Raw genomic sequence first — 27,004 nt, 5'->3', positions numbered from 1 at the left:
CCAAAACAGGTCTGTTGTTTATATTGTTATGTTTCAAGAGCCTGGAGGGCCATGGGAGTGCTGATTCACAATGAGTTATAGCCTGGGAAAGGTCTTGTGAGTGGATGGCATTGCTTCATTATCTTAGATTATAGTGACATGGGATTCTAGTAATTCCTGGACATTAACTGTGTTAACTGTCAGATTTTACTACCTTTGTGCAATTTGCTACACTTTGACTCTCAGTGTATCTCAGCAAGGAAGCTGCTCTGCTGTGTTTAGAACCCTGACCCAGAATGAGGCTGTTGAAGGATGATTTAGAAGCAATTTCCCCCTCAATGCACATTGCATTGTAGGTGAGGACCAGCCCTCATCTAATCATGCTTTATTCCTGAGACGTTTGGTTCCCCTTGCCAGTTTCTGTAGTTAAGTCTTCTTTATATGATGGCATCTTATGAAACTTTCTCACTCTGAGAATTTATTGGCTTATTGCAAGTTTTAAAATAGTATTTTGGACTTTTCCAAATCCACACAGTAGAGCTCTTGATTTGTGTTTGTGTGTGTATGTACACACATACAAAATCAGAAAGCATTGCCACAGAAAAGGAAAAGCTGTATCAAAGTTGAAAATCAGCAGGACAGGAACAGCTCAGGATCATGAGATAGTGTAGATGCCTGCCTTCTAGTTTAACAGTAGGAGCTCTGATAAATTTTAAAAGAATTTTAGATTCGTATTTATTATTTCTTCCTTTAGATGAGTAGATTGTTATTCCTTCTTTGGGAAATGGATAAGCCATATTCTGTTTTATCTTTGTTTCTCTTTTTTTAGGTCAATATTGCAATCAGGTCTTTATTGCAAAATCTTGAAGAAAAGACCAGTCATCTGAAAGACCTGTTGTTTCACTCTGTATCAACACGTCAGATGTATCCATGTAAACAGTTGTGGTACCAGGAAGTCCAATATGACAATTATGGTTCATTTTATTTTGGAAAAAAATTAGGTGATTCACACATGTGCTATTAAAGATCCCACAATTTGGGGAAAACCCAAGTACAGGAAGCATTCCGATATTTCATTTCATTTTATTATTTACCTTTAAGCATTTCATTTCTTGTTCAGGGCTATTCTCCAAAATACCTGCAGGGCTGCACTCCAAAGTATATCCATTTTTATGGGCGGCTAACATTTTAAAAGTGTGAAATGGATGCCCTAAGCCTTTGCAAAACTTAAGGTGCCAGTTTTGTCCCTTAATGTCTTCCCCAAATACTCCCAAATGCAAAAATGGTTCTGTCCAGTTTGGGTAGACTCTGAGGGCTTCAAAATCCTCTCTGATATAGGTGTGTCTGTTTGGAGTGTAACTGCATGATAAATTGACATTCCCTTTGGTAGCAACATGTATGAATCAGGCTTCTGCAAAGACTTCAGTGACTTCTGATATCATGATTTATTTTTTAAACACATATATTCATTTTATAAGCTTGTAAAATAATCTGTCCTGAGTATTGAATTGAGGATTGGCTCCTATCACTTTTATAAGTGTATAAAAGTAACACACTTCATGAAAACAGAGTTATTGCAGAAGATACGATTTACTATTCCGTGATGTTTGTCAGAAACCTAGCTTGCCTTACTGAGTCATTATAGCACTTGGGCATTTTTAGTTGGGTTTCCTTAATTGAGATGTAATGTTCTGTTAACAGATGAGTACGTGTGTGCCATTCTTTAGCTATTTTATTCATTTTTCCCCTGACAATGATCCTTAATCCAGTTCTTGCAGAACCCAGGCTGAAGGAGGCAGGCGGCAAAATTTAGTAGATGAACTTATCACAGCACACAGAAAACTTCAAGCATCTTTCAAAAATGAAGGCACAGAACCTGATGTGATAAGGTATAGTATTGCCACTTTCAGATGAGCAGTGAATGGAGTGGCACAGTCTTGAAAACATCTCCGAAGACCCTGCGTTCCTCTGCTCAATTTACAGGAATTTTAAGTGCACTCAAATATTATGACAGGATTAGTTTGACATTCCTTTGTCTGATTGCAGCAGCTAGCTGTTCCCTTCTGTCCCATCCACCCTTCAGTGGTGGCCTCTAATATGTTGATGGCTCTATCTCTGTTTTTAACTGTAGTCAGCAAGTCGAAGATTGGAAGAACGGTCTGTGCTGTCAGGAGGCTATGTATAGTTGTAAAATCTAGTGTATTTACTTATTTCAAGGGTTTAAAGTTTGAGCCCTCGTCTCCTCCAGAAGCCCTCCAGAAGAGACATCCTCTGTCAGAGAGGAGGAAAGCGCTGTAAGTTGCTGACTCTTGATCTCAGCCTGTTGGTCCCACTCTAGAGGTTTATACCTATCAGTTAAATGAAGTGGGGTGATGTTACTTACAGGAGAGGCTGGCTTGCTGTGACATACCTGTCAACTTTCTATTCTTTCATAGGCTTAGATGAAGTCTGTGTTGCAGAAGGTGTCTGCTGCCTCTTCTTCCTTTTCCTCATGACAGCAGTGCAAATGTTCTTTCTGTAAAAGGCCTGACCCAATAATATCAATAATAAAAAGATAATAAAATAGTAAAAGATGAGAGTACGGGAGAATCAAATGATCTGAAAATAAACAGTAAATAAAATGCAGGTAGAAGAAGGAGGCTTTTAGGAGGAGCTCGTTATAAGGGTGGTAACCATGTTCGTTTATTAATTTTCTACCCCACCTTTATTATTTTTATTGCCATCTTCCTGTCTCTCTTTAGAAAGAATGGAAATTGCAGACAGGTACTCTGGAAGCTTCAGCAAACTAGTGATGACTGTTGGAGAAAGCTGCCGTAGTATGGAAAGAACCAGCTAGCATCTGATTGTGGCAACTCTGGGTGTATTTGTATACATATGTGTGATCACTTTCACCTGTCTTCAGGATTGAAAGATTCATACTTGTTCTTAGAAAAATGGCTAGCTCATATAATCAAACACATCTGAGGATTCTAGTGGCTGATTCTTAGACAACAGATTTGCCAAATTCATGCCAAATATTTTTCTTTTTTGTCAAAGGAATATCATTGATGGACACAGAAATTAGTCAAGGTAAGCAAGAATCAATATCAAAGACAGATATCATGTATCAGATGACAGAAGGAAAAGAAAATCCATGCAAAAGAAATAGCTGGGCATAGTTGGATCTAGGCAGGGTGGTCTTGTGTTCTTTGATATTCTACTTGGAAACAGGCAAGAGAGAAGAAAAGCTAACAGTAAAGTTACTGTAATCCAGAATTATAGGCTATTTGATATTTTGAATTCTTGAGCTGCTATTTTATTCTTGCTTTGTTGTGACTCTTAGATATCTGAATGTGGAAGTTGTAGACTTAAAACAGACTTTCAGAAGGAGAAGGTTACTGCTATACTTTTGATCAGGCAAACCAGTGCAAGATGTAATTTTTATATTGATAATATAGTATTGTAATATTTGATCACTATATTTTAATCTTCAAATTATTGCAACTAGTCACAATTGCATTCCTAATATGGAGTGCTGAATTGGAAAAAAAAAAGATAGTGTTGGGATTTTGATCAGCTATCCTGTCTTCTAAAAGCTTAACATAGTTCAAGGATATATACATAAATTAAGCCATTTTAGGTAGAGAAATTGTATCCAGATTGGTCTTTGTTGCTGAGAGAACTGTGGAGGATTATTTTATTGATTGTTCTGTGGCCTTGGTAACTAGTATACATCTTCTCAACTCTTCTGACTTTCACACTGGTGGATTGTTTGAGTATTGTTGTTTGTTACATACTCCCAACAATGTCAGATGCTGAATCTATGTAAATGAAACGCTTGGAGGAAAAAGGCTCCTTTGTGGATTATTAAGCATCAGCTCTAATGAACTGCCAGTAGAGGGAGCATACCACGGTTGAGCAAATCATTCTACACCATAAATGAACTACCTTTATGAATATTTATTCTTTCCAAAAGTAATCTACATATCTATCATGCTTTTCCCTTTTGGGTCAGCAGTGTTATGCCAAAAAGGATTAAGCAATAGAAGGCCAGACAAATTAAACATATGATATAAGGGGGAAAAAAAGAAAAGAACTAAAACTTGGTTTTACCAACACCATTATATCCTTGCAAACTATCTTGTTCCATGGCATCCTCCCACCACTTCCTACATTCCCTTTTATTCTTTAAAATTGTCACCTCTTTTTGAGGATCTCATAAATTACATCCAACCACAGTTCTGTTCTCCTTCGTCCCACCCCCTTTACTCTTTCTTCACATATTTGTTTTACAATTCAGTCTTTCTTCATTTTCCATATGTGATCAAATCATTGCAGAGTATTTTTTTTTCCATAGGGACCACTCACTTTTGTATTTAGTCCATATTCATATAGCACCCACACATCCCTGACCCCGTCTCTTCCTATTTTACACACAAACATCTTTAGTACTGTATTGCCACTGCATTCCCCAACTTTCATGTACCGATGTACAGTACCTAACTCTCCCATATACCAAATGGGCAGAAGTATGCTCTTATACACAATTTTTGCTTCTTTCAACAAACATTCCTTCCTTGGAACAGGCCACATATTACCCACTATGTTTTTACCAGCATTTGCATGCATGCAAATGTATAAATATATAGATACATATATATTATATTTTTATCCCACCTTTTCTTTCATATATAACTCAAGGTGGCAAATATACCAATACTTCTTCCTCCTCCTATTTTCCCACAACAACCCTGTGAGATGAGTTGGGCTGAGAGAGAGGGACTGGCCCAAAGTCACCCAGTCGGTTTTTAATGCCTAAGGCAAGACTAGGATTCACAGTCTCCTGCTTTCTAGGCCAGCACCTTAACCACAACACCATACTGGCTCTATTTTAAAATTTCTCCATCCATTTCTCCATCTTTAGTAGCCATTGTACCAAAGTAGACAAATTACTCTATTTTTTGCCACTTATATGTAACTTGTGATTGTTCGCTTCCAGATCAAACCCAACTGCCTTGCTGTTTGATACATTAATTTTAAAATCGGAGTTCTTCATTGCATCATACAGGCTATCTAATATTTGGTGCAAATCATTTGAGTTCTCAGCTAGCAACATGGCATCATTTGCATACTAAACTATACATGTGTTCATGTCCCCAGCCAATATATCTGTTATGTCATCATAAGTATTCCTTATACATTTCCCCATATATACATTAAAGAATGGAGGGGACATCTCATATTCTTGTCTTATTCTCTACTCACTGCTGAATAATCTGAATAATCTGTTATTGTTACACATGCTTTATTTCCATCATATTCTACTCTTATCACATTCAGCAACCAATCTTCAACTCCATATGTACAGAAAACATTTTATAAACCTCTTTAACGTAAGCTTTTTTCACATCAGCAAGAAACTTTCACATTCATGTATTTCTCATTACTGAACATCCCCTGCCCCATATGAATCTGAATACATTTGCCAGATTTTGTTTATTGTCACATCTCTTACTGTTTCAGAGTTCTATCAAACAGCTTCCCAGACAGTCTGGAAAGACCTATGGAATCCTTGGTGCTCTCTGAGCCTTGTTGTTTTCTTGCAGACGTTTCATTGCCAGACTAGGCAACATCTTCAGTGTGAAAAGGGAGTGGCCTTGCTCTCTGTTTATATACCATGGTTTGTCCAGCTTGTGTTGGTGGAGGTGTTGTTCTCTCCTTGGGAGTTCCTTGATTAGCTGTTGTTTGCTGCTTGGTTGATTGACTGAGTTAATAGTTCCTTGATCAGGGTATATTGTGCTGTTTGATTTTTCATCTGGTGTTAATCTTTGCATTCTGGGTGTTGATTGCTGGTGAAGAGGTATTCTGGTCTTTTGGCTTTTCTATTGTCTCTTTTGAATGGTATGTAAATGTTGTTTACTTCTATGTGTCTGTTGATGGCTGCTTTGAGTGCCAAGCTTCCAGGAATTCTCTAGTGTTTTTGGATTCGGCTTGGTTTAGGATGCTCACAGTTTCCCAATTGAAATTATGGTTGATTGTGTCCATGTGTTGTGAGATTAAGGAGTTTTCATTGTGTCTTCTGACTGTGGGTTGGAGTTGGTGGATGCGCTCTGCTAATCTTCTGCCTGTCTGTCTTACATAGTGGCTGTTACAGTCCTTACACTGTATGTTGTAAATAACTCCTGTTTTTTCTTCTTGGGCTACTGGGTCTTTTGTGTTATTTAATATGTTTTGAAGAGTTTTAGTTGGTTTATCTGCTATGGTGATGCCATGCGGTTGTAACAGTCTGTTGGTAGTTTCTGAGATATTTCTGATGTATGGCAGTGTTATCCTTTTCATAGCTTCTGTTGGTTGGGTTGTAGTGGGTTGAGTGGTGAGGCACTTTTTGATAAAGTTGAGGGGGTATCCATTTTTCTGGAAGATGCTGTATAGATGATCTGTTTCCTTTTTCTGTTCAGGGTTGCTGCAGTGTGTTAGTGCTCATCTGAATAATGTTCTCACACAGCTCCTCTTGTGGGAGGTTGGGTTGTTGCTTAGGTAATGGAGCACTTGGTTAGTGTGGGTAGCTTTCCTGTAGACTTGTGTTTCTAGGATGCCATCATTTCCTCTACTGATGAGGATGTCCAAGAAGGGTAGTGTGTTGTTGTTTTCTTCTTCCCTTGTGAATTTTATTCCACTGAACATGTTGATGGTTTCATGTGTTTCCTCCAGTTGTTCCTTTTTTATTATGACGAAAGTGTATCTACCTCCCGGATCCACACTTTGGCTTGTATACATGGGAGTGCTATCATTTCTAGACGCTGCATTACAATCTCTGCTATGAGTCCTGAGAGTGGTGATCCCATGGGTATCACCTATTTATTTCACCTATTATTTCAGGACTCATAGCAGAGATTGTAATTCCATTTGTGACCAAAATTAAAAGCATGTAAAATTAAATTCTATCTGCCAGTTTAGAATTGTCTGAATCAATTGGACTTTTCCATTTTGCACACTAAACTCACAGTTATAAACAATTTATGCATAATGTTTTATAACATTATACCCGTGAAATGTGCAAAGAAGGTAAGTATTGTATATGTTCCAATTTCCCCAAACATATCAGTATTCTTTTTCTTTTTTATTTCAACATTTTCAGAACTTTTGAATTTTCAGCAAGACTTAGATGCTACTATATGCTGGAATTGTTATGGTAGTTGTAGATCTCTCTTGCCCAGCTAATATTTTTTTAAGCCAAACCTCTTTTATTTCAAACCAAAAGCTGTTTCAGTTTGTCTCTGAGATTAGATTTCCATAGGTTACTTTTTCAGTCTGAATATATTTGCTGAGCTCTAGCCTCTTTTTAGGGCTTTACAATGATTTTTTAAAAAAAGTTGTGGGGTGCTTCAGAGTTTGACACTCTCACTCCTCCTGTTTAATATCTTTCAGTTTGGGGTTGCATATCAGCAGTAGGCTGATGACACCCAGTTGTACATCTCAGCCCCAGGCTGTGTAGGTAAAGCTGTCAGGGTACTAACCCAGTGCCTGGAGGCTGTTTGGGCCTAGATGGGGAGAAACAGACTTTGGCTCAGTCCTGACACGACTGAGTGGTTGTGGCTGTTTGGGTCCCCCGAGCTGGGTTCTTTTTACTATGAGGCCCTTCACGCCCTAGTCACCTCATGATTGGACTACTGCAAAGTGTTGTACATGACCATCTGGAAGCTACAGCTGATTCAAAATGCAATGGCAGTCACAGGCACTTCTTATTAAGCCTATGTGTCATCACTGCTGTGTGAGCTGCATTGGTTGCCAGTCAAGCAACCAGGTGCACTGCCTCTATAAAGCACTTCATAGCATAAGGCCTGGTTATCTGAGGGACTGCCTGTCTCTAGTTGCTTCTGCCACCCCGGTGCGCTCAAGGTCTTCTCAATTAAATGTCATTTTGTGGGACTGAGGAAGCGGGCCTTTGCTTTTCAATTTACCATCCCATTTCTAGGTGTCCTGTCTTTTACTTCTTTCAAAGGATAATATATTCATAACATTCACCTTAAATAATGATTGCATAAACTATCCATATACATTTTTGAGAAGCAAAGGTGAAATGTTTGAAAATTATGCAAGGTGCTAATTGTGCATATTTTCTTTGTATCCGTGGTATCAAACGAGCGTTTCTACTGAATAAAATATGTTGTAAATAAATAAGAATTGGGATCCTAAAATATAATAAGAAGCAAAGAACTCTTAACATTACTGGCAAAACTGATGTAGATTTTGTTAAAGGGAAGTGTGGAATTGCATAGCAGTGCTTTCATAATCCTTTTTAAAAAGACTCAACTATTTTAAGCATCCCATTTTTGGCTACCTGTAGAAATAGTTGAGGTATACGATCTTGCAGATTTTTTTTTAGAAATATAGATATGTTTCTCATCTACTTTCTCAGTTTCCTCATCCTTGCATCCAAATCTAATTGTGTTTGCAACAGGAGGAAGTTCCCTAGCAAAATTCCAACATAATGACCATTGTTTACACTGAAAATGGAGACTTACAGATGAAATTTCTAACCTCTTGCTACTGTATTAATCTGTTTTTTAAACATATGATGCTTGTTTCTTGTCCAAATAAAACAGCAAAATAATAGCAGTACCAATATTAATTAGAGCCATATTCCTGGAAACCACCATTATTCATAGAGCCCCCACAGAGTTGTAGAGCTATTCCTGTACTGAAACTGAGTGCCTAAAGCATTACTGAAAAGCTTTATTTGTAGATTTTGGTGACAGGCGTTCAACTAGCTACAGGTAATATGATTTGCATCTATCATATTTTGAATGGCATTTGTGTGCATAGAATGGATTCACACAGTATGTCAGAAAACCTTATTCCAAGCCATTGAGAAATTATGGTCTGTTGAAAGTGGGTAATCAGAATATATTCTGATACAGCAACATAGCAAATATTAAAATAGCACCTTGGAGTGAAAAATTGGAACCTCCAGTCTTTTGTCATTCCATAATCAGGGGTTTTCAAAATGCATAAATCACATTTCTTAACAATTTGTGAATTCAAGCTGAAGCACTTAGAATGCTTCAAAGGTTACGTCTGTATTTTACTATCCATAGAGGAAAATGTGATTATGTACACAGACCAATTTTTAAAATCCTTGCTAAGTGAAAGCCTCATTGTGTGGCCATAGTCTAGGGAAAATTCTGAATGACTAATCTGCATTACTTGGGAAAGTTTATAAGCATGAACCAGTGAAACAATGTACTTGAGAAGATAAGCTGCTGTTTGTTAAAAAGAGGCACAATTCTTGATTATAACCCTCAACGTCTTTTATATTTGGGCAGATTGCTAAGCCTTTTAATTAGTTAAATCTGCTCCTGTAATCAAAAGATATCTGCACACTCCACTGTGCTGTGAAGATTTCAAAGATTTAAGTGATTAACTTGGCAAAAGCCATGGGTGGCTAATTGGATAAGCTTTAATCTTCACACTGCCAAAATGAAACAGAGGAAGATCAGAAGATGGAAGCTGGACTCTTCTGAGTGTGAAGGGAGCTACTAAACTTGTCAGAAAGATTTTTTTGGTGGTAGAGATAACTTGTCACAAACAAAGCAAGAACTATAGCTACATTAAATTATGCCGTTACATTTTTCTTTTTAAAGTTGGTATTTTGAAACATAAAAAAAAATCCTTTGAGATAGTAGAGCTCTAAATTATGGGAGCTAAGGATTTGCTTATGAATATCTTGGAAAATCTTGCAGGCGGGGAAGGGGAGGATATGTTTTTGGAGAATTAAGAATGTTTATGAGGCACATCAAGAACTATAGATTACCATCAATAATCTCCAAGATAGACAAATCATACAGTAATAGAAGTAGAAATGCCAGAAAACAGAAGAAACATTTTAGCACATGTGGGGGACATGTAAAAAAACTCAGAAGTATTGGATAAGCTATACATAGTACAATGCAGAAAATTTTGGAAATTAAATTTGAAATGAAATCACAGCCTTTTTTACTAGGTATAATCCCAGAATATATCAACAAGAAATATAATAATTTACTGAATGGGAATAAATTTTGCCGAACCTTGGAAGAGACAGTTCCTATGATATCTAATCGGGAATTTAAACTTGGAAAATGTGCATCAATGACAAGTTAACAGTATATAATCACAACAGAAGTTTAACCAAATTCAAGCAAGAATGGTTCCCATATATACAATATATTACGCAGCATGGCAAATATAAACACCTACAGTATGGTTTCTAAGAGGGCCTAAATGCTTATAAACACTGCAGATTGGTTGAGGCACAAAGAAGGGGGAAGTCAGAAACCTAATAGCTTTTCAACTTTTTTTCTTTTTCTGTTTTCTTTTTTCTAATATGCATAAACAACAATAAGTAATAATAGAGTGGAGATCTTAGTATTAAATATTAAGCTTAAGATCGGAACTTTCATCATATGACAAATAATTTAATGCATTTTGCAGTTGTTTATCAATGCAACGCTCAGCTCTTGATGTGAAATTTAAGCAATCTCATGCTTCTGAACATTATCACTTTAGAAATCATAATTAATATTGACATAAACATTTTTCTTTAAAGGTTTAACTTGTCTAAATCATCAGAGTGTTAATAATCTTTAGTCAACCCTATAAATACGACTCTACCCAAATATAATGTATTTCTTGTGTTCTATAATAATATATTAGAACAATATTAAGAAAAAAAGAGTTAAAGGTTAGATTGTATCTCTTCCTCTTTCTCCAACTGGGGGTGGAGGTTACCCATCTCAGATCATCCTTTCCTACCCCTGCAGAAAGCTCTGTGGCTCCCATCTCTCTGAGGTTAGGCTTTTAGGTTGGTCGTTAAATAACAGAGACAGATGGGTGAATAATGGGAAACTCCGAAACTCCCTTTGGCCTCTTAGACCAGTCCTGGAATGCTTAATACCAATAACAAGTAATAACAATACATCATATGAATATAATAATTTTAAAATTCCCCTTGTGAAAGAAATGGATTTTTATCGAAAAATAAACCTGTCAGGTCCAGCCCAAGAACAACAAAGAATCAGTCCATTCAAATTTCAGTTATTTCTTTGCTCTCACCCAGGCCTGCAACTAGGGTCTGTGTCACCCGGGGCAAACATGGATTCCGTGCTCATTTTGGTGCCCCCCAGCATTCATTTTGGTGCCCCCCCAGCGCAGTGCCCGGGGCACATGCCCCGCTTGCTCCCCCAGTTGCGGCCCTGCTCATACTGTATAGACAGAGTCTCGCCAGACTAAAGCTACTCTACTTAAGGGGAAATAGCCTGGGAGAGCTCTAGGGCAGGGCTATTCCAAACCTCTTCATTTCCTACCATTGCTTCCTGGACTGTGCCTCCTCTTATCTCTTCCACCTCCTTGGAATGTGCTCCCTCCTTCCTGAGAACCAGCGGCACCACCGAAATCCACCACAACCAGAAAGGATGGTGATCGCCGTTTTACTTTTATTTCTACACTCTGCTACTGTTATTGGCAGGTCTTTGGGAAAAACGTATGGGAAAAAAAATAATGCTGGGCCCTGGAAACCTTGGTAGTCTTTATTTATTTATTAAATTTTGCCACTGCCCATCTCCCCCAAATGAGGGACTCTGGGCAGTTTACAAAAACAATAAAAGCATTAAATATCATAAACATAGATAAATATAAAATACAATATAACAATATAGTATAAGACATAGTATAAAATCCAGATGACAATAATAGATATAAAACCGCTCATGTGTATCTAAAGGCCCGTTTTAGGGCATCAACCATCTCCAGAAGTGATTACTTCCCTCCCCGGCCCAGGCAAAGTGACAGAACCAGGTCTTTAGTTGTTTTCGAAAGGCCACAAGAGGTGGAATCTGTCTTATCTCTGGGGGAAAGATATTCCAGAGGGCGGGAGCCACTGCAGAGAATGCCTGCTTCCTGGACCCCGCCAGATGGAAGTCTCTTACAGACAGGGTCCATAACATGCCCTCTCTGCATGACCGGGTGGGACAGGTTGATGTCATGGGGATGAGATGCCCTCCCACAATTGCAGGGATGGCAGCCTGTGGTCTTCCAGAGGCTGCTGAGCTCCCAACTCTTGGCAGTCTGAACTAATGAGGGAGGCTGGAATGTTTGGTTTAACCCCTGAAGGGCCCCAGTTATACAGTATCCACCATTGCATTATGTTGCAGGTCACTTTGATTTTGTTCTGGGGTGTACATTTTTCCTGGCATTCCTATATGACATGGTCCTGTTCGTTCACTATGTTCTTGTTCTGAGGTTTGCTTTAGCAATCTGAATGATACTGATTAGGGTTTTCGTTTTTTTACCTTTTAAAATCCAAATAGTGTTCTCTCGAGTCAGGCCAAACAACTAAATGGTCTTCAGGGATGGTCCTCAACTAACAAGGTTGTTATTTGTAATAGCTAATTGATGAATAGCTAACCTAGTACTGTTGGATTTAATACTGCTTTTTCCTTTTAATTGATATTCTAAAACTCTAATTACCTGAAGACCAGTGCTTAGATTACCAACTATTGAGGCTTTAGTTTCATCTGGGTTTGCAAAGGAACCAAAAGTAGGTTAGATTTTCAGAACAATTATTGTCCTCGTCTATTGCAGATGAAAAGAAAAAGGAGGCACTCTGGTATTTTTAAATTTAACCAATTCATTGTGATACAAGCTTTCGAAAGGAAAGTGTGAATCCTTCAGTAGATATATCTGGATCATTTAGTTCTGCATTCTATTGTATTCCAGATACCTGGTCCTCAACATTTTGGTGAAGGGCAGGAGGAAAAGTACCACAGGTAGTACTTGGGTTGCAATGGCAATTGGGACTGGAATTTCTGTCGCTAAGCAATGGGGTTGTAAAGCATGACATCACATGACTCCATCACTTAGTGCTGGCAATCCCGGCACTCCACATTGCCATTGTTAAGCTAGGATCGCTGGTAGTTAAGCAAGGACCTCCTTGCAACTTCCTGCCAGCTTCCAACAAGCAAAGTCAATGGGGAAGCTGGCAGAAAGTCACAAGTCCCAGGTGGCTCGCAAGCAGACTGGCAGGCAGATAAGTGGCTGCTGCTGGGTGGGGTGTGTGCACACGTTGCTGGTGTGGTGTGAGGCTGTGGGGCCAGGGGTGGTTGTTGCCAGATGGAAAAAGCTGTGCAGATGGCTGCTGTGGGGTTGGGGGTGTGGGCTCCATAGTTAGGCTCCTCGGGGGAAAAGCCACTGGAGTGCGAGCGACTTACAAGAGTTTGTGATCTTCCCTGCTGGTTTCCCCATGGACTTTGCTTGTGGGAAGCCAGCAGGGAAGGTCACAAATGGCAATCATGTGACTGTGGGATGCCGCAACCGTTGTAAGTGCAAGCCGGTTGCTAAGTACTCAGATCACAATCACATGACCATGGGGGTGCTGGGGTGCTGGAACTTTGAGGACAGGTCATAAGTACCCCTTGTTCAGTGCCAAACTTCAAACGGTCACTGAACTAGTGGTTGTTAGCCAAGGACTACCTGTATTGTGGCTTTTAAAAAACTATACTCTTGAAATTAAGATTATAGAGATTTGAGAACTGCCCAGAGTTTCAAAGAATTGTTCACTCCATAGCACTGCCTTATTGCTCTCTCTGTGTTCCACTTTCCGTGGATGCCCATGGAGGAAACATAGCATTCAGTTAATGGACATACATTCAATGTGAATAAGTCCAAATCAGCCTTTCTCAACTTTTGACCCTGGAGGAATCCTTGAAATATTTTTCAGGCCTTGGGGAACCCCTGCACATTCAGGCTCAAATATAGGCCAGAAGTTACAAAATTATTATATTTGTTTCATGTGTAGGCCTGTATATATGCATTGACAATGTTCTTAAAGAATAAAACTTACCTCTTAAATGTAAAGTTGCCCAAATTTGAAGTAATTTTTTAAAATAAATCGGGACCTCCCAGGGAACCCCTAGTGACCTCTCATGGAACCCTGGATGAGAAACCCTGCTCCAGATTATTTCATTTGTGGATTTTTCATCTGTAATATGAAATAGGTCTGAAACACAATTTGAAGATTACGCTATGTATAGATGCTTAGCAACTTCAGATGGAAGGCTTATATGTGTTCCTCTCCGTTAACATTTGATGCATTCAGGGGACAAGGATATCTGATGCAACCTGGAGTGTTTGGCCAGTGCAGTCGCAATCTAAATGTAAGGTTGTGTCGTTTTTCAAAGACAGAATCAAGAAAGAAAATACCAGTACTGGATGAGACATAGAACTGCATGAGCTGTAACCGTGCAGCTTCATTTTAGCCAATGGGCGAACTCTCATGCTAAAAAACCACGTTTGTCTGTGCTCCTGAACTCTGATAGAAATTTTGAAATATTTTTCTCACTATTGTGGGGTGGGAGAGGAAACTCATTATTTTTGTACTACTATTTCGAAGGGCTAACAGTCTTATCCTATGCATGCTTATTTGGAAGTAAAGTTACAAAGTTAATGGATATTATGCTTATTTGAGTACAGTATGCATTGGATGTTTTCCATTTGATTTTAAGACTGTATAGGTATTTTGGGTACTATTGTTGAAAATGAAATCTTTGCTTTCCTTTTACATTGCCTCATGCCGTCTTTGGGTGTGAGACTATTAATGAGAATTATTTATTTTTATTTTTAAAAAAGTCTTAGGAAAAATATGAGGAAGACTCTTGTAATTTAATTAGTTTGTTTTCTGTGAGTTTTTGTAATTGTCTCTAGTACTTTAAAGGAGATATGGAAAAAAGTGTTTTAAATATAAAAACGAGACTTTTTATAGATACTCCTTCAGAATTAAGCACTAAATTACTTTTCCCTTTCGGGTCATTTGATATCTGATTTTTATCAGTGTTTTTATAAATGAGTGACATATTGCATAATTAGATTCCCCAAAATAGATCTCCATTGTATATCCATGTTCTTTGCATTAGTCTAAATATGCTGTCAGCAGAATCAGCTCTGTTACAAAATGCCACTGATAGGTGCATTATTTTTTTTAAAAAAAAATATTTTTAGGTCTAGCCTAATGGCAGGAGGGGTTAGAAGAGAAGTAACAAACCCATGGCTTGTGGAGGAGCCTGAGGAAACGAGAGGACTTGACTTTGATGATATCCGGCAGCAACAACAGAGAATTATAGAAGGTAAATCCTTCCTTCCTTGTTTTCAAATCTTAGTCTTGTCAACTTTTGTGTTAGCTTTATACCTGATGAATTCGTACTGATCATATCCCTCTGTTTCTTAGATCCAAAAATCTTCCATTGTGTACATTTTTTTTGTGGGAGGGGTATCTTTAAATCCTTCTTAAAATAGGTATAACTTTTTTGCAGTATTTGTTTTGCAAAGACTTATCCAGGATGTTTGAATCCTTGGATAAATGTTTATTTTGCTTCTAGAATAGTTTCTCTGTTTCATCCTTTCTATATTTGCAAATAATTACTGTGAGGCGCTAAGAAGGTGTCAGCCTGGAATTCCTTAAGCAGACGCATGTTATTAGATGCCATGCTCTGTGTGCCTGATTCTTCCACATCTCTGGGAAAGTATCAGCCATCTGTGCCTGTGATTACTGGCATGGTGTTTTTGGAAATGGTTGACTACTTTGCTTACATTGATTTCAGGCAGGGAAAACTCATTTTAATCAATATATGATTGAAATAAATATGCTTATTATATTGTCAGGTCCTTCCTGATCCGCAGGATTCCTTCTTCACATTACCCTTTCTCAATGCTTCTGTACTGCTGTTATTCCCTAGACTCAATTTTTAAAAATAGGTCCTCTTACACCATGTGGTTTTTAATTTTTTTTTTTGATAGAAGAAAGGCTTTTGTTCCCAATGTACTATCCAGTCTGTCACCATTTCTGTTGCCTGAGGTTTTACTGCCTCCAAACCAGCTTTCTTCTTAAATATTTTCTGCTGTTCTAGAGTTTTTCTAAAGATTTTGTGGACATGTGGCATATTGGAAAGCTTCTTTGCATACAGTAAATGGCAGTTAGGCCTAGCGTAGTAACCTTCCTACAGTAATTAGATACATTGTTAACATCTTTAATTTCTGAACATCTTAATTTCAACAGCTGCCACATTATTCTTCTTGTTTGCCTTTTTGCACATAAAAGTCTTTTTTTTTCCTTTCTGCAGATGCCATTTATAGTAGTTAGTGGATAGTTTATAGTAGTTAGTGGATAGTTGGGAAAAATCATTAACTCTCTCCAAGACTATGGGCAAAATGTAATAATTTAATTCACTTAGGAAGTAAGGCTATGGTAATGCCATGTGCTCCAGATTACATTTGGAAATAGGGAGACTTGAGTTGTGTCAGCGCTTATTACAGCTCTCTCTGCCAAAAGTTGGATTAACTCCCCAATGAATGCTACATTAGCACACAGCTTGAAAAAGCCTTTAGATTCATTGGTACGTGCTTCACCTATTTGTTTCTCAATCATGTTAAACCTTCCTTGGAAAATCAGAAAGGCTTAATTGGGAAACTGTATGAGTATGCCAGAAAATCCAGTGCTTTTGTGATGGAGGAATAGCTATGCATCCAATTTCTCAAGTGTTTGGGACTTTTGACTAAATGTTATTCTTGAGAAATTACCCAGCACTGTCAGCATTCACTGTAAATCTGTATTGAGGTAATATCTATTAGGCCCGCTGATAAAATCCAACTTTCCAGTTTCCAACTCTAAAACTAGCTTTTTCATCAACCAAGATGGCTAAAAATCCAGAAAATAAGTAGTACAATAATTATGTAATATGTCAAAATTCCATGATTCTCTCTTCTTTTTTCCTGGATTTTTAACTGTTTTGCCTGATGGAAAGTTCATAGAAATTCAGAGATCACAATGACTGTATAAACCCTCATTTGTGCAAATAAAGATACTGTTTCAGGAATAGGTGCTGGATTTCTTTTTTCTGACAGTTAACTTACATGCTGTTTCTATAAGTTCTAGTATATTTTTTATTTATGTAAGAGTATCCCCCCTAAGTGAGAGATAGGGAGGGTAGGAATGGGTGGGGTGCCCCCATGATCAGTGAGAGAGGTTGGGGGGGCACAGTGAGTGTGTGTATATGTGTATAGGTGGTGGCTAGGCCCAAACAGTGCCGAGAACGAGAGCTGGTGCACTGGGAGGGCCTGCCATCACTTGAGATTGGTTGTGTGTGAGAGGTTGGATGTTTGAGGGAGGGGACTCTTGTTTCAACCTAGGGTTTCCGGAGGTCTGGGAATGGAGGCAATTGGGCTTGGAAACTCTGGGGGCTGTAGGGCGGGTCACTCTATTGAGGTGGTGATGGGCCGGGGACATTATTAAAACTTGGTTTTCTTGTCAGAGCAGTGGCAATGTGATCTGAGGGGAGAGCTACAGCTGTCCCCATTGTCATGGTCAGATCACACCCTGGTGGCCTTGAGATTCTCTGGTGCTGCCCCACTCCGCAGGGAGGCAGGACCCATTCGATTGGTCCGCCCCCGGCGACTGATGGACCCGGTAAGGTTTCAGAGGGAGCTGGGGGTTATACCCAAGGATCTACTGCATGGTCCAGCAGAGGCCCTAGCCGCGGCCTGGAATAGGGATGCGGCAGGGGCCTTGGACAGGATTGCGCCTGTGCGACCTCTCTTGCCTCATCCGACCCGGCACTCCCCATGGTTTACGGAGGAGTTGCGGGTTCTGAAGAGGATTAAGAGACGTCTAGAGTGCCGCTGGAGAAAGACAAGGAGCGAATCTGACCGAACACAAGCTAGAGCCGCCATTAAGGCCTACCTTGTGGCGGTAAGAGTGGCAAAATGCCAATATTTTTCCACTCTTACTGCATCCGCAGAATGCTGCCCGGTGTCCCTTTTTAGGATTAGCCGATCCCTCTTGGGTAAGGGGGATTTGGTGATCCATTTACAGGGCTGTGCGGAGGAGTTTTCTGAGCATCTGCAGGATAAAATTGCTCAGATTCGTTCTAAGTTGGACTCTAAGCGTGAAGCACAGTCTGGCGAGATGCCGAGGGGACATACTTACCCTGTTATCTGGGAACGGTTTGATCCTGTTGGGCCTGAGGAAGTGGACAGGATCCTCCGGACCGCAAATGCAACCACATGCCATCTTGACCCTTGACCCTCCTGGCTGGTAAAATCGGCTTGGGAGGTGACTTGTGGTTGGGTCCAGGCGATGGTTAATACATCCTTGAGGGAGGGGGAGTTCCCGGCTGCCTTCAAGGAGGCGCTGGTACACCCCCTCCTCAAGAAGCCATCCCTGGACCCTACTATACTGGGCAATTTTCGCCCTGTCTCCCACCTTCCCTTTTTGGGAAAGGTGGTTGAGAAAGTGGTTGCTTTGCAGCTCCAGAGGATTCTGGAGGAAATGGATTATCTGGACCCCTTTCAGTCAGGTTTCAGGCCAGGATATGGGACAGAGACTGCATTGGTCGCACTTATGGATGATCTCTGGCGAGAGCGGGATGGAGGGAGTGCATCCATCCTGGCTCTTCTTGACCTCTCAGCGGCTTTCGATACCATCGACCATAGTATCCTTTTGGGTTGGCTCAGGGAGTTGGGGGTGGGTGGCGTAGTTTTGCGCTGGTTCTTCTCCTTCCTCCAGGGCTGGTCCCAATCAGTGATGATAGGAAAGGAGAGATCTGCTCCTCGACCCCTCAATTGCGGGGTGCCACAGGGTTCGGTTCTCTCTCCTCTCCTATTCAACATCTACATGAAACTGCTGGGCGAGATCATCCGTCACCACGGGATGAGGTATCATCAATATGCCAATGATACTCAGTTATATATCTCCATCCCGGGTGAGGTAAATGATGCAGTAGCTGCCCTCCCCAAGTGCCTGGGAGCTGTGGGGGTCTGGATGGGGAACAACAGGCTTCAACTGAACCCTGGTAAGACGGAGTGGCTGTGGGTTGATGATTCTTCTGTGTCCGGGAAGTTATCTTTAGTTCTGGATGGGGTTGCACTGCCCCATTCAGACCTGGTGTGTAATTTAGGGGTCCTCCTGGACTCACAACTCCTGCTTGATGAGCAGGTGGCAGTCATGGCCAGAAGGGCCTTTGCACAACTTTGTGTTGTGCCCAGTTACGCCCTTTCGTGGATTGAGAGGCCCTCCGAACAGTCACTCATGCCCTGGTCATCTCCCACATAGACTATTGCAATGTGCTGTACATGGGGCTACCCTTGAAGAGTATCCGGAAGCTTCAACTGGTCCAGAATGTGGCCGTGCGAGCAGTTATTGGTGCCCCAAGATCTGCACATGTGACACCACTGCTGCGCAAGCTGCACTGGGTACCAGTTTGCTTCCGGGTCCAATTCAAGGTATCGGTTATGACCTTTAAAACCCTACATGGCATGGGACCAGGTTACCTGAGGGACCGCCTCATCCCCATAACATTGACCCGCCTCACCCAGTCATGCAGAGAGGGCATGCTACGAACCCCGCCGATAAAGGAATTCCACCTGGCGGGGTCCAGGAGGCGGGCCTTCTCTGCAGTGGCACTCGCCCTTTGGAACATTCTGCCCCCGGAGCTGAGACAGGCCCATTCGCTCCTGGACTTCCGGAAGAACCTAAAAATCTGGTTCTGCCGCCTTGCTTGGGGTGGGAGGGGCACCAGTTCATCCTGGGGGTGGCTATTATAGATCTCTCCCCAACAAACAAGATCTTAGCTGCTGGATTTTATATTCTCTATTGTATATTTATCTGATTTTATAGAGTATTTATACTGTAATTTATGTGTTTTAACTTTGATCGTAAACCACCCAGAGTCCCCTTTTTGGGGGAGATGGGCGGTGATGGAAATTTGAAATATAAATAAATAAATAAATATTAAGATTTGACTTTTCAATTTATTATCCAGCCATTAGCAAGTTTTCTTTCAGGTAATACATTTTAATAGTTTAAACCCAAGCTTGGACATTTCCTCAGCAATTTTTTTCTATAAATCGGGAATTTATTAACCTGAAATTTATATTCACTGACCTTGTTTTGCTTTCTCATACAGAACAAGATGCTGGTCTTGATGCACTGTCTTCAATCTTATCTCGCCAAAAACAGATGGGACAGGAAATTGGAAATGAATTAGAGGAACAGAATGGTAAGTCCATTAGGCAAAACAATGTTTAGAATTTGATATATCTGTTAAATTCACTGTTATATTTATGAAAATGGAAACACTTATCCATAATTTGGGAAAGATCATATCGTAGCTACAAGGAAGTACAATTTACAAAACAAAACAAAAACAGGTTCTCTAAAACTTTTGTTTCATATCTCTTTTTTATTCACACTCAACAATTATAACAAAGCTTACAGCAGTTAAAATGCAAATTGTAAGATACAAAAATAAAAACAATACATTTAAAAGCAGAGGTAAAAATTAAAATCAGTGTCATTAAAACCAGTTCAGGTAACAAAAGCTTGATGGAAGAATGGTGGGGTTTTTGGTCATTTTACTGAATACCATGAGAGTGAGGGCTAAACACATCTCCTTGGGGAATGCGTTCCAAGGTCTTGGGCCCATAAAGAAGAAGGTTCTCTCCTATGTGCCACGTAAATTAACTTTTGGTAGTGGGTGGGAGAGAGATCTTCAAAAGGGCCTCTCTTGCTGATCTAAATAACTGGACAGGTTCATAATGGGAGAGGCAGATGGTCAGGACCTAAACCATTTAGGGCTTTAAAGGTCACCACCAGCACTTACTTATTTCCTTGATTGATTGATTGAGTGATTGAAACAATTTATATAGCTGCCCATCTCACAATATTGTGACTCTAGGTGCTGAACAAGAACTGAAACCAAAACAGAAACACAGTATAAATAACAAGTAGAAGCAATAAGATAAACATACACACATGGTCTAAAAACATTCCACTTCTAGTCTAAGGACAGAAACCAAACACACATGGTCTAAAAACATTCCACTTCTAGTCTAAGGACAGAAACCAAACAAATCAGCCAACAGTGCTCACTGAACTTCCTGGCCCAAAAGCCTGGGGGAACAACCAGGGCTTTAATGCCTTACAAAAGGCCAATATAGTCAAGGCCATCTGGATTTCCATGGGAATGCTGTTCCACAGAGCAGGCACTGCAACAGAGAAGGTAAGATTCCTAGGTCCCACCAAATGGTACTCCATAATACACAGGACATGGAACATGTCCACTCTGCTAACCCTGATGGGGCATACAGGGACAATCACAGATGGGTGCTCCTACATATAATGTGGCCCTGTGCCATGTAGGGCTTTCAGGTGACAACCAGTACCATTTTAGATGATGCCCAATAAACACCTGGAAACTAGTACAGATCTTTTCATAAATATGTCTTACAATCCCTGTAACTTGTACCAGTTAGCTGCCAAGGACTTGCATTTTGTACTAGTTGCAATTTCAGAACACTTCCAGGAACAGCCCCACATTAAGAACAGTGGTCACAGCAGAATATAACCAAGGCATGGATGATTGCTGCTCAAAGAATGGTTGCTTGTGTGGGTCTCGTCCCAGACATCCATGGCTGGACAGACTTCACCTCAGTCCTCAAGTGCAGCTTTCTGCTTACCTGAAGCACTTCTGTTTTGTCAGGATTTAATTTCAACTTGTTCTCCTTTATTTTGTTTATTACTGAGTTTAGGGCTGCCAGTTGTTTTCTTGGAGTTAGATGGTAGGGAGGAGTAGGCCAGGGTATCATCAGCATAGTGATGGTAACCCATTCCAAAGCTCTGAATGACCTCACTCAGCAGTTTCATCCATATGTTAAAACCTAGAAGATAAGATAGAACCCTGTGGGACATGATGGATCAGCAGCTTGTGTCAAACTGTAGTCCCACAGCACCACCTTTTGGGCATGCTCCATCAAGAACGATCAGAACCTCTGCAAAATAGTGACCCTAAGTCCCAACTCAGCCAGATAGATCAGAAGGATACTATGGTTGATACTATCAAAAGCTGACAGTAATCCCAGAGATGGTGCTGGGGGGCAGAGTTCGGTCACTCTGTTGATAGGAGTTTTTCCTCTCCTGCTCTGGAGTTTGTGGTATTGTTATTAACTGTTAGGAACCTAAGCCAAGAGTTAAGCTAAGAAAGGTGGCCGAAGGGGTCTTTGACTCTCCCCAGCTGCATTTTATCATCTAGTACCTACCCAGCTCTTTTTTCTTTGAAGGCTGACTGCTTAACTCCCAATGCAGCCTTTGCTCCTGTCGCTGAACACCGTTTCCTTTCTGCAGTGAAATTTAAAGAATCTCCAAAAAAACTAACCATTGCAATATTGTTTTGGATTATCAAAACCACCTTCCTGTTTTGGATTACAAGTATTATTATTTTTATTACCTTCTTAATGGTTTCCAAGCTGTGAAATGCAGCGGGAAGAGAGAAAAAAAGAGGTAGGACTGGATTGCAGCAATAAGTGGCCAGTGATGATCACTTTACCTAAGAATGGAAAAATGAGACTGGCTAATTTAAAAGTTTTCAATCTAGGGAAGGCTTTGCAATGTTTCTTTTAAACATGTGGGATCCAGGTCAAGGCAGATCTGAACACAATGAGCCACCAATTGTTCTGACTCCCCTTCCCTTAGCATCTTGATGGAAGAAATGCCGTACATTATCACTGGTGTAAACTATGCAACAGAAGCAGAGAAGTCTTCACTATATAACTCTTCACTATATCCGCTCCCAAAGAGCAGGACTGCAGATGGGCCTTAAATAGGGCCCCACTCTGTGCTTATCCAATTTATCCTCAGTTCTTCCTCTTGTTCTCCAGTTCTCCAATTATCCCCTTCATTGCTCTTGGCTGCCTCATAAATGTAGCTGCTGATTAGGCTCTGCTAGAGGGTGGGCATTTAGGAACAATTGTGTCAGCTCCTTGGGCCATCTTCATGGTCCACAGATCAGCCAAGGCTTCAACAGTATTGCCAACAGACAAGGCAGGGAATTCTTCATGCCCATTCATCAAACCCCTGTAGAAGTTATAACAGTCACCATTCTAAGATTAACAATGAGCAATGAGTTTTCAATCATTAGCTACATCTGAACAGAGTAAGGACATACCTTCTTGAGTCTAATTTCATGTAATCTGGATACATTTTTGTTATAAGAGCTCTGTTTGCCTATATTTGAAAAGTAATCCAGAGGTCATCAAGGGAAGGGATGACAATTGCTGCAAATTTTTGTTTGAGAACATGAAAACAATATCCAATGCCTTTACTGATGATTTGGCTTTTAATTTCTAAACTTTGGATTATTAAGTAAATATTTACAGCAGTGCTGTATCATAGAAAGTATGGTATCTTTATAGAAAGGTATGTCTCATTTTTAGTATATTTTATTTATTAAATGTGGGTAATGCTGATCGGAATACGATAGGAGAGGGAGTAATTTGCTTTTTAAATATTCCCTTGCAAACCACTAGATGGTAGCAGAAGACAGCAAAGCTCTTCCTTAGAATGTCTCACCAGACTTACTGCTGAGCAAAGACTTCAGTTCTCTTCTCACATCTCCTGAAGCAAAATGTTCATTTGGAGCTTTCCATGGTGCTACATCTACCATCTGCTTTGCTTTGTGGGTATCTAAAAAGATGGATCAGAAGATTAGCAGGCTACATTCAAAAAATCTTCTGTCAGGCAGACTGGTGGGCTAGGAACACATCAGTCACTTTTTTATATGTCTGCTTCGGGAGGAAATGCCTAACTTTCTTTCATAACCAGTATTGAAAAGGCAACTGGAAGAGGAAAGATGGAGTTACCCCTCTCTCTTCTGGCAATCTTTTTGATTTCCCTGCTGGGCTGTGGAGAAAAGACTGGTCTTTCATGGCCAAGAGAGAAAAGGCATGAAACTCTTTCTTCCACAGCTAGCAAAGAAGGGCAGAAATCTGTCAAAGGAGGGATGGAATGAGCCTTCCCTTTATGAGACTGCTAGGTACAGAGGAAAGCACTTTACTTTCTCCATGCCTTGCACAGTGGATTGGTGAGGGATGAATCATAGAGTAGGAAGTGGCCAATTAGACTTCGCAATCCAATTCTGGGCTTAGGGCAGAAATTCAAAGTAAAGCGTTCCAGACAAATGTCTGTCTAGTTTTCATCTGAACATAACCAATGAAAGAGAGCTGAACATATCTCTGGGTAAATGGTTCACTGTTGAATTGCTCTAGCTGGAAGATTTGCTCTAGATTTCAATAGAAATCTGCCTTCCTATATCATGCCATTATTCCATGTTCTGCACTCTGAAACAAGAAAAACCAGGTCTTGTCCTACTATGTGAATTGTTTCAAGTGTTTAAGAGTGCTTGCCCGAGTTGTATTTTCTCAAGATTAAATATACCCAACTTTTTCAGTCTGTCTTCATACGACTTAAGTTTCTAGGTGCGTGATCATCCTGGTTTTCCTTTTCTGAACTTTTTTCAGTTTCTTTGAATCTGGAAGGTTCTCTGGAACTGGAAGGCTCTCTGAAATTCAACAACTAGGATGATCTGAATTACTGGATTAGTTGGAGTCTGACTAAAGCAGATAAAGATGGATCCTGTGCCCTCCAACTCTCTGCTTATGCATTTGAATAAATTTTCTTATTTATAGCAAATCAGGTAATTATATGCAAGGTTCAGTGAAGGGACAAACATGCAGTAGTGGTATTTTCAAATAATTTCAGACCCCAAGCTTTAATGGGATTAATTTGATCTTACATGAATGTAACTATAGAAATCTGTTATACCCCTTTCCACTTCCTCAAGCATTCAGTTGATAGTTTTGATGTTAAGCATTAGGATTCTGCAGTGATCCAGATGCATACGGGATAAGGTGATTGGAGTGTGTAGAGGTATGCATGTCACATCTGTCCTCCATTCTTTAAATAAGCTTTTTTTTTCCTGAGCTTGAAACGCCAGGAACAAATGTGATTGATTTAAGGGGTTCTGACAGGTATGACATACAGTATGTACCCATTTTGAATCCCCTTTTCCCCTTTAAATCCAGATCACTGCACAACCATATTGAATGGGCTGTTTCACTGACATAATGGTTCAAAGGACCCAAAGGAACAAATCCAGAACTTTTCCAGATTTTGGAAAACTATGGTAGGAAAAACTTCATACTTTGGAACACTGCCAGCACTACAAACTCTACAAATATTTGATCTCACATGGTGAGTTGTAAAGGGGATTGCAAGAGTTTTGAGTTGGCAAAAAACAACTTGTCTTGAATGTTCGACCCTTCTTTGCTGATTAGCTTCTTTAAGGAAAAGGTGCCATAGCTTAACTAACTTTCCATGTGGCCAAATGAATGTGTAGTAACTTCATTCCTATTTTTCACTCTTCTCTCAACTTAAGCCATTTTTTTCCTGGGTTTCCTGGGTTATTGAGCCTGTCAGAAAGATACACACAAGTTAATAGGCTTGCTTTCTATACAACCCTAGGCTTATTCATTTGTGGCATATTGAGGACATGATGGAATGAGATCAGACTTGAAAATAAGTTCACAAAAATTACTGTAGCCTTCCTCAATTGTATTGGCATGCTAAGCTTCCATTTATAACTTCCAAAAAATAATTTCAAACCTTCAAAAGCACAATTTCAGCTGTTCTTGGATTACAGAATTAAAGCAAAAGCCCGAAGGGGAAAAATAGGTGGACATTTTTTAAAAAAGAAAAGTAAATTCTAATTTGTATTCAAAGAAATTCAGCAGAGTGCTTAGCAATGTCATGGTCCCACTTGCAGAGGTTTCTTTTTTCATCACTGGCTCCCTTTCATGAATTTTAAATAACCAAAGAGCAGACTTAAGTTAGTTTTATCCAAACTGGTACCAATTTACACTAAAACTGTAGAAGGCATTGACATTCATAACTTACATCAGCCATCTTGAGTCAGGATTTGCTATAATTTTAACTTTTTAAATCTTATGGCTCCATTCAGATGCATAAGAGATAATGGTCTCTAAGCAATAATAAGTCCTTGTTTTAAGCAAATGATAAGCACTTATTCATAGCACTTAAGCAGTATATAAATGTCATTTCTTAAGGCAGTCTAAGGCTTGTACTGTAACTTCTGCAAATGGAAACATCTTACTTGAGTTCTGGCCTAGGAAATCTAGAAAGATTTTTCCAGACTCCAAGTGGAATTTTGTCTCCCTATTCACAACGGTTGATATAATCCATTCAAGCATGTTTTAACAACTCAGTATGGACCAGATGCTTTGGCTGCATCTGAGAAACCTGAGGTGTTAACATAAATATTCAGTGTTTGAATAACTGGCTTGCTTGCTTATTTATTTATTTAACTTGTATGCCACCTGACTGTCAATGTGTCAGCTCACAACAATCAAAGAAATTACAATAAATATCTGAAGTTTCCTAATAAGGATGAATCACATACTGCCTCCTGGTGGTTACTGTAACTGAAATATACACTGTGTAAAATGTAGAGAAATTCCCCCACTCCAGTGGGAGTGCGGTGGAAGTCATGGGGGTGTGACATAATGTAGCACCTGTATCTCTGCTTTGAAAGCTTAAAGGAAGGTGAACTGTATATATCATTCAAATAGCAGGAACAATCTGATAGAACTAAATAATCACGAAGTAATTGAGTCATTTGATCATTTTCTGGTGATGACCTATAAAGCCCTAGATGACATGGGCCAGAGTATCAGAGGGACTGCCTCTCCCCAATCATATCTACTTGTCCCATCAGATCCAGCAGAAAGGGCATGTTGTAGGTCCCATCTACAAAGGTATGTCACCTGATGGGACCCAAGAGGAGAGACTTTTCTGCCACAGCACCCACCCTTTGGAACATCATCCCCCCAAGGTGAGATTGGCCCCAACCTTATTGATCTTCTGGAAGAGGCTGAACACATGGCTTTGCCATCTGTCCTGGGGATCCAGTAACATTAGTGGAGAGCCTGCTAAGCTGCTGCTGGGTGAGGGAGGGTACGTGGGTGGCTCACGAGGCATGGCATGAATGTGACTGGGCTGGGGGTGGATGCTGCCAGGCAGGGGAGGATGTGAGTGACTTAACAGAGTGACTTGTGACCTTCCCTACTGGCTTTCCCATTGACTTTGCTTGTGGGAAATTGGCAGGGAAGG

The 27,004-nt window shown here is 40.1% G+C and overlaps 1 protein-coding gene across 2 annotated transcripts in view; it reads left to right on the top strand.

The window, feature by feature from the left end:
• STX8 (syntaxin 8) overlaps window positions 1-27,004 on the top strand; it is a 111,506-nt gene that overhangs the window by 6,381 nt on the left and 78,121 nt on the right. For both annotated transcript variants that reach the window (XM_063292609.1, XM_063292610.1), the window contains exons 3-6: window positions 809-903; window positions 1,758-1,868; window positions 14,992-15,116; window positions 19,950-20,042. In XM_063292609.1, the coding sequence (XP_063148679.1) occupies window positions 809-903; window positions 1,758-1,868; window positions 14,992-15,116; window positions 19,950-20,042 (424 nt within the window). The remainder of the gene's footprint in view (window positions 1-808; window positions 904-1,757; window positions 1,869-14,991; window positions 15,117-19,949; window positions 20,043-27,004) is intronic.

This window comes from Candoia aspera, chromosome 2, assembly GCF_035149785.1.
Source record: "Candoia aspera isolate rCanAsp1 chromosome 2, rCanAsp1.hap2, whole genome shotgun sequence".
Taxonomy (NCBI): Eukaryota; Metazoa; Chordata; class Lepidosauria; order Squamata; family Boidae; genus Candoia; species Candoia aspera.
The sequence above is the reverse complement of the archived record's forward strand: the minus strand, read 5'-3'. Positions and strand labels throughout refer to the sequence as shown.